Raw genomic sequence first — 21,535 nt, 5'->3', positions numbered from 1 at the left:
TATATAATTGGATTGCTTGATCTGTATGTTCCGAAAAGTAATGTACCTAAAATATTATAGGTGAAAGTACGTTGATATATGCAGTTCTTAAATTCACAAACTTTAATCTACCCATTCACGTATTGCGGATTACCTGCAAAATTGACAATCAGCTGCCAATACTGTTTTAAAAGATTTTTCGTCTTAGAAATTGGTTTGGTAGAGTATTTTTGATTTTTTTGATTTTTGGTTTTTGGTTCCCAAACTTTCGAGCAGTCGTTCTTAAAGTAAAATTCCTCAAAGCGCTCAAAGCGAGAACACGAATCAAATTTTTAGTACAAATGTTCCAGGCGTTGTGCTGAGAGCTTCTACAATTCGCTTTACCCAGTTTATTACGAAGCCTCGCCCTTACAACTCAACGACCAGATGGTTTACTTTACTGAACTATTTCCACACCGATGGGGTACCGTCTGAAGGCCCAACAACCTTCATCTCCGTAAAACAAGAACAACTCCGTGACAAGTCCAAAAGAAATCCGACTGCTTCTCTGGAAAAGTGCTATCGTTTTTATTTATGTAAAATGAGTGCACAATTAAAAATTTTTAACAAAAATTGTATTACAATTATGTCTACAAACCTGTTTTCTTTGCCGGCATCCGGTTTATTTAGTCTTTATTTTCTTTACATTCGTAAAAATAATTATCGATAACACAGGGTTGTAAGTAAAAAGGTATTGTTATAATATAGAATTATTTTATAATCTCAGATTTACGAATAGCAATTTTGTATGAGTAATCTCGTGTTTTAATTACGGATTGGAAATTAAGCACGAAAAAGTAGATAATCTACTTATATGTGAACGTATAATAAGGTAGATAGTAAATATTTATTGTCAATAATATTTACATTTAAATTTGTGCGAATTTTTTGAACCAAAATGCTTCTTGAGACATTAAGAAATCAGTTATAATACCAAAAGAAAATAAAAATATTTGGCGCGCTTAGTTGAGCACAGCCGAAATCGCTTAAGCGATTATCGCGTCAGTCAGAGAATATAATATGACAAATTAATTATTTTGCGAATTTGATTATGGCAGAGTGAATTTTCAATAAAAAAGAATTTAAAAGTGCTTGCTTTATGATGGTGGAGAAACGTTTTGAATTATGGGTCTGTAGGATTCGGCGAAGGATTCCAATAACAAAAATGATTTGCTGCGTTGGGAAAATGTCCTGGTGGTAACAGTTTTTTTAACGAAAGTCGTGAATAGCTTTTAGTTTTAATTTCAAATTTATTTTCCATTGTTCACTTGGAATCGCAGATATTCACGAAGTGCGTCACTTGGACATTATCAAACAATACTATATTGTAAAAACGTTTAATAGTTAAAAAAGTATTATGGGTTCATAAGTTCTTAGGGTGTAATAGTTAACAAAAGCAGTCCTGGCAATATGAAACAGAAAATACGGATAATAAGAACCTCCCGGATATGTATGTTAATAATAAATAAAAACAGATGGTGCTCCCACTCCCCAACGTAACCGTACGGCCGTTTCACCTGACACGATGAAACTATTGATAGTTACATGTAAATGAATTCTCACCACCGTTCCGTTCGGTAGTATCGTAGATCGTTATTTCATCGTGTCAGCTGATTCCGGCGTACGGGCGTACGTTTGCAATGGTGAGTGTGAGCTCTTGCAACATTGTACATATAATACACACATATATGTATATGTTTAAACATTTCACTCAGTTAGAAAATCTTTTTTAGCCTTCTTCTGCTTCTCTTTCTTGAGTTTCAGCTCAAAGAAGTCTAACTCAATTATTACCAACTCTGAGTGAAATTAAATCCAGATTTACGCAGGTATTGTCTTCGGGCTTACAAATGTCTTTAGGTGTTAGTATCAACTCTGACATCTTGAATAAAGTGTAATTTGATGGGAAGCTCAATAAATATAAATAAATAAAATAAGATATCAAGGAAATAGATGTGAATTCAGTTTTAAAGAACATAAATTATTTCTAGAAATTTTCTAAAACCCAAGATGCCTTGCTCAGCAGTTACGCTTTCTATTGCAACAATATCCGCCATTATTGCAACTGCTTTATTAGCAATAGCGTTTTCTACAGATAACTGGTTGTATTATGACGTCAAACGGAGTAATATTCAGGTGAGTGAAACAAGCAGGAATTTGCTTATTGGAATGTATAGTTTAATACTACTTTATAAAATGAATATTTGGTGAGATATTTCCTAAAACATTAGTATTTGTTATAAAGTTTAAACTTTCTACGTGTACTTTATGGTCATAGTTTCGTTTTCTCTATCGCTACACACAGTATATAGCGCTAGTACACGTCGTTTATTGGTATTAGTGCTAATGGAATGCGTCTCGTAAATATATGTATGTATGTAAAATGCACAATGAACGCTTCTCTCGAACACTTGTTTAGTGATAATATAATATATGTGCACATGCAAGTATATGTATATGTATATACACAAAAATATGTTTGTATACAAATATACCATTGTAGAAATGCTTACCTGGGCTAAATGCATAACTGTTGATATTTTTTGGTCAATTTTAGGAATACGTTTCAGGGCATTTTTATGACGGTATAAAACCAGTTTGAGTCACATATTATTATTTGCACTCAATTGTTGTAGATGTATGTATGTATGTATGTATGTACATACGTATGGTTATATTTGCGACCATGCATAAAAATATCTTCATTAACATTCGAGTTTAAAGAGAAGCACGTTAATAGCTTTCACAAGCGCAATCTACCTACATACATATATTTGTTAACTAATACAAATTTGAATTAGTTCAAAATTTTCTATCTTCTAAAGGCCCATCTAAAAATCATATTCCTATAACTATCCTGATTTCAAAGTCAGATCGGAAACACATAAACTAGTTTTCGAATTAAAGCTTATCACGGAGGCAAGGCAAATTCATATAAAGTGCATATAACCAGAATTTCATGTCAAAACTTCAAGTAGAATGTTAGCAAAGGAAACGACAACAATCAAAACAGATCACTAAATCACAAGAAGAAACAAACAGTTTCTTTAGTAACATCAATCTTGTACAAATTTCAAAAAATTGTAAAAAGATTTCTAACTTTTTAATCAGAATCTTTAAAAACGTTTAGGTATAAAGCATTTAATTTTTGTACAATAAGCTGTCAGTTTGAAGTCGTTCAAAAATCGCGATGCATACTTTTAAATTTTAAGTTAAGAGCCTTGACCCTTAACGAAATTCACAGGCAAAATAAGGCAGATATGTTAATTGAAAAGTTGTGGCTGCGAACTATGCTGTCATAATATTAGTTTTGAATCGTACCGTTTTTTTCACTTACATACTTGTCATTTTATTATTGTAATATGTATGAAATTAACAATGATTTCATATTTGTGTTCAATACATTTATAATGTTGCATAAGAAGAATGTATGATATTTTTTATATTAAAAAGTGAAATAGTACTAAATGCTATTACAAAGAGTATTAATATATTATATGTTTGTACATGTTGTGGGGCAACAATATGAATAGATTTACAAAAACTTATAAAGTGAGATGTCGCCACAGGTGGAACTTGCACAGATGGTAGCATGATGGAAATAATAATGAGATGGCGCCTATCGTGGTGCCGTCACTTTGCGCTCAGCGAATTTGACCATGAGTTACGTGGTTTTAGCTCCAGTATGGCCAGATTGCCATTTTCGTAACTTGATTTGGCTTTTTTTTTTGTTATTTAGTATCGGAGTTTTAGTTCTTTCTTCATGACATTTTCCTAGCCTGTTCTAATTAAAAGTAATGTTTATAACTTTGTAAAATATACATTTTTCAAAAATGAGTTCAATAATTCACTCAGTTTTATTTAGCTTTACTTTTTTTACATCTGGTAGCATTGCCCGCGATTGCAGTTTTTGTTGGTGTTCTTCTGCTTTCAGCAGTCAAATCTCTCTCTCGCTATTGCAGTGTTGCCTTGCTTTGGATATAAAAACGCACTAAAATGCTCATCTAAAGAAAATAAAACACCAAATTTTTATTGAATTACTTAAAGAACTTTGAATGCGTTTAAAGAACTTTGAATGTGTGACAAATTGTCTTTAGAATGTGCGTTTTTTTTTTAACAATTTAATTTATGAGTTTTTTTTTGTTAAGCGAGACTCTTTTGTTAAAGGAATGACTTTTTTGCTTTATTTGAGGTTATGTTACTAGATAAGGTACTCTTTTTGTAAAAATGTCAGTATGGTGTCTTTCTGGTATTTTGTGGCTTATTTTTACAATGAATACACTCTTGATGCCCAATGTCCGGAAGAAAAGATTATACCTCTATGGTTTTAATTTGACAATTTCTGATGGAAAGCTTTCCAGGTAGCCAGATTTAATAAACAAAATTTTTAGAACTTAAAATAATATAAATGCTTACAATGAAGTATATTGCGTTTTCTAAAAGGTGCATATAGTGAGATCTACTGTTTGCGCTACAGAGTGAAGCAGAATTCTGCCCGCTCATTTCACACGTATTCAACAAGTCGTTGTTCAGACCATGGTGAAAACAATTCAGAAGGCGAGGCCAATATCAGACCGTTAGCGGCTCACAGAGAATTTGAAAGAAATAGCTGGTTGGCAGACGTCACCGGGGTCATGAGAGCAGTTTGTTTACGAAAAAAACTAAGTTTGGGTTGGTTATATACGAAAAAAAATCAATACAGTCACACATGTTGTATTGACTGCAATCTATAAATAAATAAAAAAAAAAAAAGAAATGTTTCGCTTTTTAAATTTCAGGAAAGCTGCATATCTGCACTTTATAAATTTAATATTAGGAGCGCAACTAAGTTCTCGCTGTTTTCTTGATGAAAATACAACTTTAATCTGAAAAAATGGTTACAAGTGAATAATTGAAAGTATTGCCCATCGCTGGGTACTACTTTTTCCATCTTTCTGGTAGATCTCGTATACCGTCGCGGTAAAACTGTTCATCTTTTGAGGCTATCCACGGATCAAGCCTTTTTTTAACGGGTTTGACAACGTAAGGCCGAGCGTTGTCTATCCGCCTATTGCGACCGCTTCTCGCGCAGTGCTCAGCTCAATCGTTCATAATAAATAACACCAACTTGATCCCACCAAATATATAGCATTACCCCAGCGTAAATATTCGGCCGAGGCGACGACGTAGAAGCATGACCGGGCAGTCTCCATGACTTTCTTTTCTTTGGATTGCTATAATGAATCCATTTTTCGTCACGATGTGATGAAGAAAACCCTTCCTTTATTGTCGCTGAAGCAGTTCTTCACAGGCGAAAAAACGACGTTCAACATCCCTTGGTTTTAACTCATAAAATGTTTCTGAATCATTCCCAAAGCATGGAGTCGCTTGGCGCATAACTCCTAATACTGAAGCAAGCTCTTCTTGCGTTTGGCTGGGATCCTCATTGAGCAATGCCTCCAATTCAGCGTCTTCGAAGGTTTTTGGACGGCGAACGGTCGTCAACATTAAAATCACCGTCTTTGAAGCGACGGAACCAATCTTGGCACGTTGTTTCACTTAAAGCAGCAACTTCATAAACTTTTTGTAGCTCTCGATGGCTTCAGCCGTTTTTTTTTTCAAGGAAAGAAGAAAATCAACACCTCCCGCAAATGACGATTATGCGGCACAAAATCAGACATTTTCACAAAACCAAAAGTTAATGATACCAAAACAAAATCACTAATGTGTCGAAGCAGTTTGTTTACTATATGTCTAAGCTTAGTTTATGACGTTTAGGCTATGTTAGAATCGACAAGCACACACTGCTGGCGGCATCTATTGAACTTATCATAGTTGGATAGTTGGGCACCTAATATTTAAGATCGAATATTCCTAGTATTTTCCAAAAAGCGCCACCACCTCCGGCACTAAAGCTGCTGTCGTTAGCATTGCACAGTGGTCCGACCAGAAGGCGTTGGCGGACAAAATTCAAAAACTCATTTAATTAAGCTGAAAATATATATTTAGGTGTTTTAAGGATCAGTGATGACGAATCTGACCTTAGTTTTAGCAACTTTTAAATTCATTGAATACTATAAATACATTTTTACTTCCGTAATTAGCTGGTGAGTTCATTTTTACATTTTTCACGACCCCAGAGAGTACCACGTGGAGGTTTACGGTAAGGTTATTCTCTCCTCATTTTTTTTGTTTTTAGATTTTTTTTATTTTTTATTTTTTTTTTTAATTTTTTTTTTAAATTTTTTATTTTTTTTTTTATTTTTAATTTTAATTTTTAAATTTTTTTTTGTTTTAGTTTTTAAATTTTTTTTGGATATTTAGTTGTTTTTTTGTTTTTAATTTTTAATTTTTTTTTATGATTCAGAATCCTCTTGTATCTTGTAATTCTAACTTCTTTGACTCAAAACTTTTTTTTCTGAAGAACGCAAAAAAATAAATAACTCCTTTTTTTCAAAACTGTACGTCATTTTGATTTTATTATTACAAGCAATTCTCAGATGTTCGTTAATATTCTAATCGGCTTATGTCCGTTCCTCCAGTGACAGATAAAAATGTTATATTATTATATTATATATAATTTTATTGTATTTATATAGTGTTATATATACATATATCATATTAATATTGTAATAATATTAAAAAAAAATTTTGTTTTTTTAATAAATTTTTTTTTTTTAGTTGTCTCTTAATGCTGATGGGGTCTGTGATGTCTTTTTCTGTCTTTTACACAAAATTGCATAAGCCATGTGTAACGTTTTGCCTGTGGGTAAATGCACAAAAGCAACATTATTTTTAATTTGCGCAACTTTTCGCAACAGGTTTCAGTTTGAGATCATAGCTGAAATATGTGGCTACATCACTCAGGTTGATTTCAAGTGGACCGGTGTGGACCACTCGAAAAAATGATCTTTAAAAAAAAATTTTCGAAAAATTTTGAAATTTCAAAAAAAAAAAATTGGATTTTGTACCACAACTTAAGAGAATTATTACTGTTTCCGTTAATATATTCAATTATCTTCTTTTTTTTTCAATATTTGGTTAACAATCAAATGCTAATATTTATTTGCAGACATGAAAATGAAACTCTTGTATGAAGTACGATTTGCATACAATTTCATGTTTAAAGTCAAAAAACTACAATGAACAATTTTTTAAATTAAGTAATATTTTCAGGCGGCCGCCGTAGCCGAATGGGTTGGTGCGTGATTACCATTCGGAATTCACAGAGAGGTCGTTGGTTCGAATCTCGGTGAAAGCAAAATTAATAAAAACATTTTTCTAATAGCGGTCGCCCCTCGGCAGGCAATGGCAAACCTCCGAGTGTATTTCTGCCATGAAAAAGCTCCTCATAAAAATATCTGCCGTTCGGAGTCGGCTTGAAACTGTAGGTCCCTCCATTTGTGGAACAATATCAAGACGCACACCACAAATAGGAGGAGGAGGTCGGCCAAACACCTAACAGAAGTATACGCGCCAATTATTTATTTATTTTTTTTTTTATATTTTCAGGAAATCTGCCTTGAATATTTAAGAAAACATCTGCATTATCAAATTTTTATTTCAAAAATGTTGAAAAATTGAATTTTGTCCGGCCGCCGGACCACTGTGCATTGGTAAAAAAATTATAGTATGGAATTTATTTATTTATCACTTATTTCATAAAGAAACAACTCAAAACATCCTTTGAGGCAAAACAGAAATCCATTTAATGCATCATTTTTAAACTTCTTGATCGCTGTGTGTAGCTGTCGTTTTAATTTCTGGAAATCTGGTTGGCTGCCTGCATTTCCGTAGTTTTCGTTTTTTTTTTTTTTTTGCTGTTAAGTTTCTAATAAAGGGTGGATACTTTTTCTCATATGTTCCACGCTGCTAAGTGAAGTTGCGTAAAATGAAGCGCTGTGTCATCAAGCTGCTCGCTAGTAGTCATGTAGCAATATATGTACTTATGTATGTATGTATATCTAATTGCTCTAGCTGAAGTTGAAAACATTTCTGGTCGGTGAAAGTATTCACTAGCCGTTTTATCCTTTGGTTTCGTGCATCTTGTAATATTACACCTAGTACCAGTGAATGATCCGAGCACAAATCAGAACCTTCAGTAATAGACAAATGCGCTGTTTAAATTTTTTTAGACGAAAAACTCAATTAAATCCGGCATTTTCTTTGTATGTAATGAGTCTTGAGCCCCATGTTGTGTGCTTCGCGTTAAAGTCGCCACCAATTATAAAGCGCACTTAAAAACACAAGTTAAAAGGACCAAATAATCTTCAGATTTCAGCTGGTGGCTGGATGGACTGTAAAGAGCAATTACGTCAATGGCTAATTATGTAAATTATGTTTCATTGTATTTTGCCGATATCGACATCATTTACAATTGATTCTTGATCACATAAGTAATGAGGGTTTTTTACCATCACTTTTTTATTGGCTTTGTTGGTTTGTTTTCGTAACTGAACCAGGGAATATTTCGTTAATTAGTAATTTTATAACAAAGCGATAATCGAGAGCATCAAAGGTAGTTACTTTACATGAACCAATGTTTATAATCTCTACAAAAAACGTATCTTTTATAATTGCGGTTAATTAGACAATGAGACCTCATCGGTCTCACAACATGTATTTATTTCTGTAGATTTTATAGTTGACTCAAATTTTTCGTTTTATTTTTTGAGCGCAGGTATCTCGTTTACTAAGGCGTATACATACATACATGTTTAGCATACAATTTAGTTCAGTTCACAGTGGCATTCACTTGTAGCTTCGGTCTCCGCTAATAGCTGTTTGCCCTGATCTGTTCCCATTTTAGGGTGACGGAAAGCTGTATTTGACATTGCTTCCCAAATCGGAACTAAATATTTGCTTCCTTGTTTACTTCGCACTTTCACTCAACAACATTGTCTCAACTTTTAAACCCTTTCAATATATTTTCTGACGAGATTGACCTTTGGAAAGGATGATTCGTTAATTTTGCCACATCTTAAATAGTTATTTGAGTTGGTATTATGGTGGACATTTACATTGTATTACACTGTATCTGTCAACCAATTCCTTTCCTATCATTTTTCTTACTTGTATTATTCTATCAAAATGGCAGACAAGTTGTAATGAAAAGGTGTTTTTACTATGAATAAGTTCGTGCGGTTTTACAACAGATGGCGTAACTTGATTATTATTCCATCGATCCACATTTCCAAACATTCATTGGAGAGCTACTGTCGTAAGGCACAAACGTCAGTATAAGTTTTTTATTTGAAGCGTAAACAACAATATTTTTACCACACTTGAAAATGTCGAATTTCGTGCCAAATAATGTGTTTTTGCGGGGAATTCTTTAATATGAAGAAAAAAGCAGCCGAAAGTCATCGTATCTTGGTGGAAGTTTATGGTGAGCATGCTCTAGCTGGGCGAACGTGCCAGAAGTGGTTTGCACGCTTTAAAAGTGGTGATTTTGGCCGCGCCGCCAAAGTTCATGGATACCGAATTGGAGGAATTGCTCGATCAAGATCCGGCTCAAACGCAAGAAGAGGTTGCAAAAACTTTGGGAGTTGATCAATCAACCATTTCCAAACGTTTAAAAGCCATGGGAATGATCCGAAATTCAAATTTCGAAAAAAAACCGCACGAACTTATTCATAGATTGAAATAATTAATAAAGTTTAATAAAACTGAACTAAAAATAAAGTAAAAGAAGAATTTCATTTAAGTAAAAGAGGAATATTAAGAAAAGGTATCAAAAAATAGTAAAGTAAATAAAAACCAAAGGGCACGATTTATAAGTGTATCGTATTGCTTCGATAAGACTTACAATGGGGTATTTGTAGTATCTTTTTTTGCATACAACTATTTTTCACATGGGAGGTCTTTGGCCGCACTTCACAAAAATAAACATCATCAGTTCGGCTCCGGCTACGACATCCACAGTATTTTTGAGTAGAGCTCCTTTCCGTGTCGGTGGCCTTCGGTCGCGCTTCAAAAAAAATAACCCTCATCAGTCCAACTCCGGCTACGTAATCCACAGTATTTTTGCGTAGAACTCTTTGTCCGTAGGCGGACATTGGCCGCGCTTCAAATGAATAACCCTCATCAATGATGATATGGATAAATGAATTTGCATTCAATTTTCATTGAAATATTTCGAATACAAGTATAAAAACAAGTAAAAACACACGTGTGACTGCATATTTTATGAATTTAAAGGAATTAAAAAAAAAAATATGTTATAATGTGCCAAACTATAGTGAAGTTCCCGAGAGCACTTTAAAGGCAAATAATTGCAAAACTATTATTTCCGGAATATTAGGAGTTACCTGAACCACTCCCTAACATCTCCACCAAGTTGCATTAAATAAATAACAGACTGTCTAAAAATTCTTTTAAAGAGCTTGTAGAAATTGTAAAACCGGCTATAAAAAAACAAAATGCTAACATGCGCGAATACATTAGCCCGGTGGAAAGGATTATGATTGCGCTGTGGCATTATCTTTTAGATTTTGGTGTGGTAGACGGTGTACAAGCAGGTTCGAAATTCTCAACACTACTTCATTGGAAAACCAGCATCTAAACTTTAACAAAACTTAACTCTTCTTAGAACACTGGGAAGCTTTTTTTAAACACATTACTGTCTGTAGATAATTATTAACAAAATTTTTAAGAAAAGTTTATAAAAAATTTTAATTGCAAACAAAAACCTTTTAGACGTTTCTCATATGAGTATTCTATCATTCCCACATTCCTTTTGAATGCCAAATACATAAAAATCAAAAACAAACTATAAGCGGACAGGATATTTGACGACTCTGCTGTACGATAAGCGCCATGCTGCATGGTTGCTTTGACGAGAGCAGGCAGCTGACCAGTGTGCGTTTCGCCACTGCAACACATGTGAGCAACAACGAAGTTTATGCCCCGCGTGCATACGCTACGATGACGATACAACCCGTGTACGAAGGTCCTCAGGAAAAATTTTGAAGCGCCCAATACATAACTGGTAGTCCACACACAGGCTTTCTTTGACTAGTATTATTTTGGAACTGATAGCTTTTTCCTCGCTTAAAGCCTTGGTGGCGGAATAATGTGAGACGCTTCACGTTGAACAATATTTGGAAATATTTTCATATAAAATATTCAACAATTCATTGAATTCAAAATCCAATAAAATCGTGTTCCATAAATAATGCCGATAATTGTTCATTCTATGTACTATATTTATATTCATTTATTTTTAGATGTTTGCTTCAAAACACTCTGATGCGGATGACTTATTTAACAGCATGAATAATAAATATTTTTACTATACTCGAACAAGGGGATTATTCAGAATATGCTACCCAAAAGAAAGACCACCCCCAAATTCAGGTAAGTTCGCAAATAGGTACTTAAAAAAATAGTAAAGGTTAAGGTTTCCCTTCAAATCCGGTGAACTCGTTGAATGTTGTTTTATGGGAGACTTACCTGCGAAACCACAGTTGTTGCCAATAGACCAATATTATGGGTTGCCACAATATTTTATACAGATATAGTAAAAAAAAATTATATTTTATTAACACTCGACTTATAACATCAGCTTTCTGATGGGTTCACTAATGGAACTGAGAACTCCAGTAACTAGTTGCGGATCTAAGAAAACGGATACTTTCTTCTGTCATTCCTGGTGAAACAGGTTCGTTGGTAAACATTGTTAAGAGCTTTGCTAAACTAGTTTTGAAGTAGTGAGAGTGTAAGTTAAGGTCTTTAGGTCTACTTGGCTATCTCTACATCCTGTATCACTGCACCTGTACTATATTCCTTCATATGCTCTATGCGAATTTTCCATCGTTAGAAGCAATGCTGGAAGTCTTTTTCTGTCACCTCATTTAGCACGCGAGCTGCTTTCTCAAGCCATATTCCTTCTAATGTAGATTTTGTCTTGAAAAAGTGCTAGCGAACAGTAAACCGGCGAAAGGGCCTTAATAGAAATATGGGGCAAAAAAATAAACGAGTTGCGTAGCTGCCGGGAAAACAAATAGAAATGATGCAGGAGTTGCAGAATGAAGGAATTGCACAATTATTTTTTTTTAACAATTTCTTTTTTTTTATTCTGGTACTATAAAATAACATTACATCGTTACTATTAAATGTTTGTTCACTTTGTTTTGGGTTACTCGTTTTAATTTGACAGGTGTTCGATTACAACAATTTGTTTGTAATATAATTCGCAAGGTAATTGAAACTAAATTACTTACAAAGGAGATAATTCGGTCTCCAAATTTTGTATCGCAAATAACGTAATTCCAATGATAATTGGAAAGTGAATTAGGAATGTGAGAGCAAATTATGAATGGGAGAGCGGATTACATGCCTGGGAACCACGATGGAGAGAATAATGAGATGGTGCCTTTCGTGGTCCCGTTACTTTGTTTTCAGCGAATTTGACAATCGTGTGACGTCACCTTAGCACAATTAGTGATCAGTGTTGACAAGATTACTATTTTCGTAACTCGATTTAGCTTTCTTTTCTTTATAATAAGTTCACATACGCATTAATCATCTATAAATCCACGAAAATAATCTATCGAACGGACGTATGGTTGATTACCTGCAATATTGACAATCAGCTGTCAATAATGCCTCGGTAGGGTTTTCTTTATAGAAATTATTTTGGCGGAATATTTCGGTATTTTTGGTTTCATTAATTATTACTAACGATAAGAAGAAAATACATGGACAAGGAATAGCTAATTTAATTGCGCAATTGGCGGTTAATAATAAACAGTTGGAAGAAATCCGTATGCGACGTTTACTGAGGTTGCAAAAAATTATGGCAGTAATACGCATTGGAAATTCTATATTACATTTTATAATAAGTAATAAGACGACAAAACGTTTATGGACACACGCTTTTTTCTGTAGAATGAATTCATAATTAATAATATTTAACAAACATTTTATTAGAGTTATATTTACAGACCTGTTTTCTTTGCCAGCATCCATTTCATTTAGTTTTTATTTTGATGTTTCTCCTTTCATTCGTAATAATAATGATCGAACACAGACAACACAGGGTTGTATGTCAAAAAGTATAGTTATTATCTGGGGATATTTTATAATCTCAGATTTTGGGAGAAAAATTTTATATGGGAAATCGCGCTTTTTAATTACGAATTTTGAGTTAAGCGCGAAAAATTAGATCATCTACTTTTATGTGAACGTATTATTAGCTTCGGAGTTTTTATTTATTTTTTATATTAATAGTTAAGTAAAGAAACATAAAGGCTCTTATTGCCTATTGACTTACTGTTAACATAAACAATATATTAATAGAATGGAAAAACGAGCTGAAACTATAAAATACAAGATAACTAAAAATAATACAATTTAAGCGAATTAAATGATGAAAGAAAATAATTGTTTTTTAATTATTGTAAAATCTAACGACATGGAATTCGAGATCACATTACAGGACTCGAAATTCGTTTTGAATATCTTGGGGTAAAAAGGGGAGAGTTCCGTTAAGTTCTCGCCGGAATAAGAAAGTTAATGCGATGCAAAATCAATCAATATCACCTAGAATTAAATTAAACACAAAAAAAAGCAATAGCGCCTTCTACACCAAAACGACTTTAATCTATTAATTGGTCAAGCAGGAGCTATAAAATGGATAAGGGACAGAAAATCATAAAGATCTTAGGATATAATTAAGAATTAAGAATTTGTAAGCGTTTTATTCTCTTGATGGCAAATTGGTGATAAAGCTTCCAAATAAAAAAACACATAGTTTAGTTCTCTCTTCCTCACATTCTTTTAGCCTCTTCTAATAGAAATGTGATGTTTATAGTTATATAAAACATAACTTTTTTAAAAATTAGTTCAACAATTCATTGTCTATTAAGTTTTAGTTTATTTGTGTTTGAAAAGAAGTAAGGAGAGGAAGAGGAAAAAAGTGAATCAATTTGGGTGTAGGACTGGTTTAAAAGGCGAGATGAGTGTTCGCATATACATTTTTTGCACTCTCGTAAAATTACAATAGAAGAACCGCTAAAACGTAAGAGTCCGGTACAACATACAAATTGCCAGGAGTTTGGCCACACTCTTAGCTACTGTATTTTACCAAGCGTTTGTGTAATATGCGGTGACTTACATTCCACATCCATGTGTAGCAAACTCAAACAAGATGAAAGCGTTAAAAAAGGTAGTCTTAATTGTGGTGAAAACCACATTGGTAATTATAGGGAGTGTCCTGTATTTTTACCTAGATCAGTAACAAATGTAAATTCTTTTAGACGCCAACCATCGATAGCACAACCACAAATCCAGTCATATGCAAACGTCTTTAAAGCCAACCCAAATGTGGAAACAAGTGGCATGAATAATGGGGGTATAGAATCTATGCTGCAAACACTCGTGCAAACTCTTAATCAATTTATGATTGGAATGCAAAGCATGATACAGGATCTGGTTAGAAATCAAACCATTTTAATGCAAACCTTTTTAAATAATCCATAATGTACAAAATCAAAATTTGTCATTGGAACGCTAACAGTCACACCAAACCCAAGCTCGAAGTCTATAATTTTCTAGTATCAAATAACATATTTATATCCGAAACTCTTCTAATAGATAAAAATTATTTTAGAATTCCGCATTATCTTTTCTATGATACCAAACATCCTAGAAGTATGGCTCGTTGTGGTACAGCAATCTTAATAAAAAAACGTCTAAAGCACTGTATATTAGAGGAGTTTAGAAAAGTATACCTTCAGCCCACTATTATTTAACTACAAGAATTTTCCGGTACGATAACTATCGCAGCTGTGTGCTGTCCACCTTCTGAAATTATAACCGAGCAACAGTTACAAGATTTTTTTCCAAACTTGGGCCAAAGTTTATGACTGCAGGTGACTTCAATGCCAAACACCCCTACTGGGGTTCTAGACTAATCACACCAAGAGGGGAAAAACTTTTTAGTTGCATAGTAAGTTCAAAACTTGATGTTGTATCTACAGGACAGCCAACATATTGGCCATCTGACCGCCAGAAGATGGCTGACTTGATTGATTTTGGTGTTATAAAGTGTACTGATCGCAAGATTGTAACAGCATCTTCATCCCTAGAATTGTCCTCCGATAATTCTCCATCTATTATAGCCATGGAAGGTAGTCCTTGCAGAAAATCAGCGGGTAATCAGATCGCTAATCTCAATCTTATAAACTAGCTTAGGAAATACATGATTACCCATATAAAAACCAATGTTAAAGAACGATAACGAATTCGGTAGGCAGATATGTACATACATGGACTGAACTAATGCATGGAGGTTTTAGGACAGCAGTTGTCACAGATATCAAAAGTTGGGTTATTTCCAAGCGGAACATTGATGAGACTGTAGAAGATTTAGTTCAAAAGAAATGTAAGCTGAGAAGGTCTTGGCAACAATATCGTTCTCCAAAATACAAGAAATTATTGACTGAATGCACAGTTAAGTTCCGTTGCGCTCTTAAAAAAGGAAAGGAGAGGGGTCTTCACGATTTTATTTCTAATCTTACTCATACTGACCAAACAGTTTATGCATTGTGGAAAGCAATAAAAAATATAAATCGGCCTATACAGTACGCATCACCAATTCGACTAGATAACTGGGCATGTACGGATTCTGAAAAGGGTTGCATATTTGCTGAACATCTGGAATCTGTCTTCACTCCCAATCAATCTTTTGGAACTGCTAGTGTTCCACTAGACCTATTGCAACAACCAAAAAATCCAATAAGATTTAAAACAAATAACATAGTTTCAGTTATTAATCAACTTAACCCTAAAAAAGCATCAGGTTATGATAAAATCACCCCAAGCTGAAAGAGCTTCCCAATATTGCCATTCTTCAAATCACCCACATATTTAATGTAATCTCTCGTACTGCCTGCCACCCGAATGCTTGGAAATTATATCAAATCACTATGATTGGTAAGCCTGGGAAAGACCTAAGCCAAGCATCTTCATACCGGCCAATTAGTCTATTGTGGGTACTCTCGAAGCTCGAAGAAAAGTTGCTCTTGCAGAAAATAATGCCCTCTTTTCATGAAAACAGTATTATTCCTCAACAGCAATTTGTATTTAGAGCAAAACATAGTGCAACTGAGCAAGTTCATCGCATAGTGTACTTTATACAAAAGTCCTTTGAGAAAAAAAAGTCCTCCAGCGAGCCATTCAAAATTGGTGTTTACGGATGGCCGAATTATGGCGCAGTTGCGGCCAACATTTGAAAGGGATTATCTTTAAAAAATAAATACCATGAATGCTTCTACACAAAATTAATAAAGATTGCTCAATCAATTTGAATTCCCGTGGTTTTATTTAAATTTTAAGATCACATACATATACTTCTAAATTGATCACCCTTTATTTGAATATTGTTCCAATCTCAAACTTGTGTTCTGCGATCTTATAGACTTCAGAAACGGAGATATTACACAAATTCTTGAACTTTTGGTGAAATAAACAAGAAATTTGGTGTATTGAAAGCACCTTTTTTTTTAATTTATCCAAATTTCAATTGTGTGTTTTTGTTAGACAAAATGTTCAAAGCCATTTGTGTATAAAATTTCTTAAAAGTTTAAACAAAAATTGAAGCTTTATAGCTTTTCAAGTTCTAAACATACAGTTTGTGCAGTCGAGTTTTGACCAATGTGAGCACCAATAAAACAAAAAACAACAAAAGCGACAGGCTTATTTATGCCAATGCTGTCCATTGCACATGGTGTTCTTGAGAGCTACAGTAAGTATTAATTTGATTGATTATTGCTTCATATATTTCGCTGCGTACATGAAGCAGAAGGATGAAATATTTACCAAGTACAGTAGGTTCTGTTTTTATGCGGTAGATACGTTCCGCAAGGAACAGCATAAAAAAAGCTACCAGTTCTATAGTAAAACTATAGATACGTTTCAAAAGTGCTAAAACCGCATAAATCTGAAATAATGTAATAAAATCGCATAAAAAAGGGCACTAGTCCCATATTATAACTATAGATACGTTCCATAGACCGCATGAATCTGAAATAATTAAAGAAAATCGCATAAACAAAATATTGTATTTTTGAAAATTATATCTTTATTTAAGAAACGTCAGAATCGAAAAATAAATTTAAGTCAGAAATAAAATCAGACAATACCCACATGTTGCGCGTTCGTTTAGGATTTGGCGTAAAATCACTTTCGTCACTTGAGGAAATGTACACGTCTGATCTAGATAGTTATGCAGGCGGTTCCATACTTGTAGGGTTAGCATTTCTGATGTAATCTGTGATGAGTTTTTGCTTAGCTGACTTAGAATCTTGTTTATATGTATAATTCCCGATAGGTCGACATACATTTTGTAATTTAAAAAAAAAACGCACTATTTCAAAACCGCATAAAAAAAAAGCCGCATAAAAACAGAACCTACTGTATCATTTTTTGTTAAAAGTATTTTATTTTCGTTTTAAGTACTTTATTTTGATTAAGTATAGTATAATATGTACAAAATTTTCAATCGAATATTTCCTTTTGCTTGTTTAATTTGGGAATAAATGACAGCTTATACCAGTGCTGCCATAGCTGAGTTAACCGGATTTTAGTGTTATGTTATTTGTAATGTTTGAAAATCCTTTGGTTTGTTGTTTTGAGATTTGTTTATTTCTATTTTGCAAACTTTAAACTTTTATAAGAACTTTATAAGGGTTTCAACAGGGACATGACATAACTTTTGCAGAATTTTACGCAAAGTTCGCTATAATGGGGGCCAAGAGATTCCCTGTGAACCGCCTCATTCAACTAATTTGGCTTTCGGCTGCGATATTTTCTGTACTTGGATACACTGTGTCACCGGTACAGAATCATTCTGTAGCGAAGTTGTTGACTTGAATTTATCTACTACATCAAACACATCCTTACTGGCAGGATGATTATTACGACCAAAATAACTATATTAGTATATAATTTAAGTTGCGACCAGTGACTCGAAATTTAACACGCGTTGCTTGGTTGCGAAGCTTACCACACTCAAATCTTAAATTTTGAATGGCGTTTTCACATTGGCAGACATTGTATGCTCCTATTGACTTACCTGTTATAATATAGGGTTTACATTTGCTGTATTTTAAATATATATATATATTTTTTTTTTAACTTTAGTGCCAACATATTTATCACCAATAGAAACTCATTGCTCGAATGTAGACTATTTTCCTCAGTGGGATGAAGAAAAAGTTTCAAACGAAGACGCGAGTTCCAGACTCCACCTGGCTCGATCGTGTATTGCTTTGTTTGCTATTAGGTACGAGTACATACATATGAACATAGAAGTTTGACAAATATACTAATAGTGTAATTTTCCCTTATCCGAATTTAGCTTCATCACAATTTTCTGTGCATTTTGGACTGGACTTTCTGGATGTTGGAAACGGTCGTCTGGTGCTATAACAGCTACATCAATTCTTTTATTAGCAAGTTGTTTACTATCAGCTGGTGCCATGGGCTTGTGGCATACTGTTGAATTTTTTGAAAAAGAAAAGGTCGTTGGAGAAGACTATTATCAACAATGGAATACGGTAATACCAAATATGAAATGTAGTATAGAAAACTTTAAAAGTTTTATATCTTAGGTGCTCAGAGATAACACAAAAATATCATACGATTGGTCGTATATTATTGCATGGGCCGGAATCGGTGCATGCTTGCTAGCTGCAGTATTGTTGTCAGCGGCTGCCATCTGCTTAAGAAACGAACGCGAAAAAGAGGAACAGCTGAATTTACAATATTTAATGCCAGGTATTATGTGTTCATATACTATTTATAATTGGGCGTTATAATATTTTCCTTAAATTTAGTTTATTCACAGAAGCAACCGCCTTATCCGCCGTATGCTAGTTACCCACAACCGCAAATATATCCAGGGCCATATTACCACGGGTCTCAGTATGGACCATATAACTACTAATTTTCAAAACTATAGATTAAGAAAATTTTATCACATTAGCAAAAAATAATATGAAAATACCATTATGTATATTATTAATATGCTTACTTATTTCTATCAATATATTATGCAGTCATCAGGAATGTTTCAACGTAAAGTTAAATTAAGGATAAGGGTATATTAACGATATTTACAAACATATTCAAACGCAAATAATTTTCAGCACCTGTTGTATTTTCTTAAAGGTACATTTACACGAGGCGATTTTCTAAGCGAATCTACATCACTTTCAACAAAATCGCCTGCAAGGAGAATCCATTCAAGATGTTATCAGCAGAAAAGCTGATTTAATTTTTTTGTTTGCTTTAGCTTTGGAATTCACAAAAAGGAGCTCTTTATTAACATATTGTTTGTTTACATTTACATTTGAAAATTCGACATAGTGTTGTGAAAATTTATTTCAATAGAACGAAGAAAAGGTGTCGTTTAAATATTTGCAAGTGTGTTTTGGAACAGAAATGAATAATTTATCCTATTCCCGAATGATTCCGTTGGCCCATGACATGTTAAATTATTGTGGATAGTCTTCCATCCAATCATACTATACAATTACTCGTATGACTTGGAATGCATCCCCGTACCTCATCGAATTTTCCAGTAATTTTGGAACTAATCGAGGGAACATACCTCGAGTTGATTGTGGCATATCTTCAGTTATTTTACCTTTGCAGTCATTTGCATTTATAAAAACAACAATGCGTTAGAGCAGTTAAAACAATGCCTGAAAATAAATTATTTCTGTCAAAGCGAACTCATTCGTCTTAGAAATAATCAGTTTCGTTTGACAACCTGAAGGCCAAAAGCAAAAACAAAATACATTATATATTTTGACCAATACAATAATCAATATTTTTATTTTTGTGCGAATACTGTCATCTTGAATACATTCGCCTTTGTCAAGTTTGTTCTAATTTTCCAGAAAGTGATAAAATCGCTTGCCCCTTGACGATTTTTTGTCTATTCAACTTTGTTTACTCTTGTTGTGAGCTTGAAAATTCAAACAAACAAATTATCAGAAATACCCATCAAATCACTCTGACGAACATATTTTCTGACCCATTGCCCTGTCTTATTTGCTGGCGTAGTTTTACAAATCTTTTCTCTGTTCATATTTAATGCTTTTCTAACTTTTGTCGCCTGTTTAAATGCGCGTGTGTGAGCAATTTTTCTAGCAACTTTTCAGACGGTGTTGATCGCTTACAAAGTAGCCTCATGCAAATGCATCTTAAATGAATGAAATTAAATTTCAAACGAATTCCGCCCTCTTTCAAAGGCGAATCTGTACAAAGTGGTGTTGTTTCATCAGCTTATTGGTGCTAGATTGTCAAAATGAGAGTATTTGTATCATCTATCCCTTTTCTTTCTGCAGCCGAAATTTGATCATCAAATGTATGTATTTATAAAAAATCAATATGACCGTGTATAGATTCACCTTGCCTTTTTTTATCCTTATAATTTCTTTATAATTGAGACGTTTAAGCAGAGGAACATAATAATATGTGGAGTAAAAATATTTCATGCAGGTGTGGAAACAAACAGATAAATATTATATATTTACATAATTACCATAGCCTCAACTGGAGTTTTTCTGGGTATGCAGTTGTATAGCCTATTGAATTTTTAAGGAATTCAAAGATTTTTTCACAATTTGTTTTGTTAACGGTGCAACAATCTTTTTTCAACAACCAAAAAATGGCGCAAAATTAATTATCCAACTATTAAATATCCAACTATTAACTAAATAAAAAAAATTATTTCGAGAGATGGAAATCTTTATTTTAACCTTTACGCGCTCCATTCCTTGCTTGTTGTTATGTTGTAGCTGTTTAGTTCACAAGCGTCAAACATTATTGACATACGACACCATTTTCAAAAATTATAAATCCGGATAGGGTACTTCATCCAATGTGCTATAAACCTGCATACCTAAAAAATTCTTGTTAAGAAGTTCAAAGTTTCGAAAAACATTGTGCAAAGCTTGAAACTTTGCGCTACGTGGTTTTGTTGTGGTATGAGCTATATTTTTATAAAGAATAGTGGTGTATTTATAATTTGATATACATATATGGAAAGAAATCGTAGGGGTACGAATTAATAGCGGTTAGGAAAAGTATATTTTGCATAAATATAACCGATTTCAAATGAAAATTTTCCTAAATGAAATTGTATTGCTGATAAGTAAAGCATGAAATTATTTTACCATTAATATTTATTTTTTGTATATTCTATACTGTACTCATTCTATAATAATACCAGACATCATATAGAATGAAAATCAAAGACATATTTTCACCAATTACATTATTGAAATACTTAAATATATTTGTATTATCCATTTTTGAGGTACAGTATGGTGTATAGGTATGATTTCCAGTTTTTTTAGTGATTCTGCTGCAAATATCATTGAATATACAAACGTGAAATCAAAATGACGCACGTACAGCCCATCAGAAACCCGATATTTTGGGCAAAATATAGGCAAACCTACGAGTGTATTTTATGTATCCTCATAAAACATCATCTGCCGTTCGGAGTCGGCTTAAACTGCAG

The 21,535-nt window shown here is 33.4% G+C and overlaps 1 protein-coding gene across 2 annotated transcripts; it reads left to right on the top strand.

The window, feature by feature from the left end:
- Positions 1-1,133: 1,133 nt before the first annotated feature.
- On the top strand, positions 1,134-21,303 carry LOC129237625 (uncharacterized). Of its 2 annotated transcripts, none has more exons than XM_054872488.1 (7): positions 1,134-1,147; positions 2,007-2,151; positions 11,223-11,352; positions 18,142-18,283; positions 18,359-18,557; positions 18,612-18,777; positions 18,837-21,303. In XM_054872488.1, the coding sequence occupies exons 2-7, from the start codon at positions 2,026-2,028 to the stop codon at positions 18,944-18,946; spliced, it is 873 nt and encodes a 290-aa protein (XP_054728463.1). In that variant the 5' UTR covers positions 1,134-1,147; positions 2,007-2,025; the 3' UTR covers positions 18,947-21,303. The 2 variants fall into 2 exon arrangements, with proteins under 2 accessions (XP_054728463.1, XP_054728461.1); XM_054872486.1 differs by lacking the exon at positions 1,134-1,147 and adding an exon at positions 1,826-1,844.
- Positions 21,304-21,535: the final 232 nt, after the last annotated feature.

Source organism: Anastrepha obliqua, chromosome 2 (assembly GCF_027943255.1).
Source record: "Anastrepha obliqua isolate idAnaObli1 chromosome 2, idAnaObli1_1.0, whole genome shotgun sequence".
Lineage (NCBI taxonomy): Eukaryota > Metazoa > Arthropoda > Insecta > Diptera > Tephritidae > Anastrepha > Anastrepha obliqua.
Note: the sequence above shows the minus strand (reverse complement) of the source record. Positions and strands in the feature narration are given on the sequence as shown.

What these genes read in the sequence shown, in the direction of transcription:
- LOC129237625 (XM_054872488.1), top strand. Translation starts at nt 2,026, where the DNA reads ATGCCTTGCTCAGCAGTTACGCTTTCTATTGCAACAATATCCGCCATT. An exon ending in AAGACCACCCCCAAATTCAG is followed by an intron (nt 11,353 to 18,141) that starts GTAAGTTCGCAA and finishes TTTTAACTTTAG; the next exon opens with TGCCAACATATTTATCACCA. An exon ending in ATTATCAACAATGGAATACG is followed by an intron (nt 18,558 to 18,611) that starts GTAATACCAAAT and finishes TTTATATCTTAG; the next exon opens with GTGCTCAGAGATAACACAAA.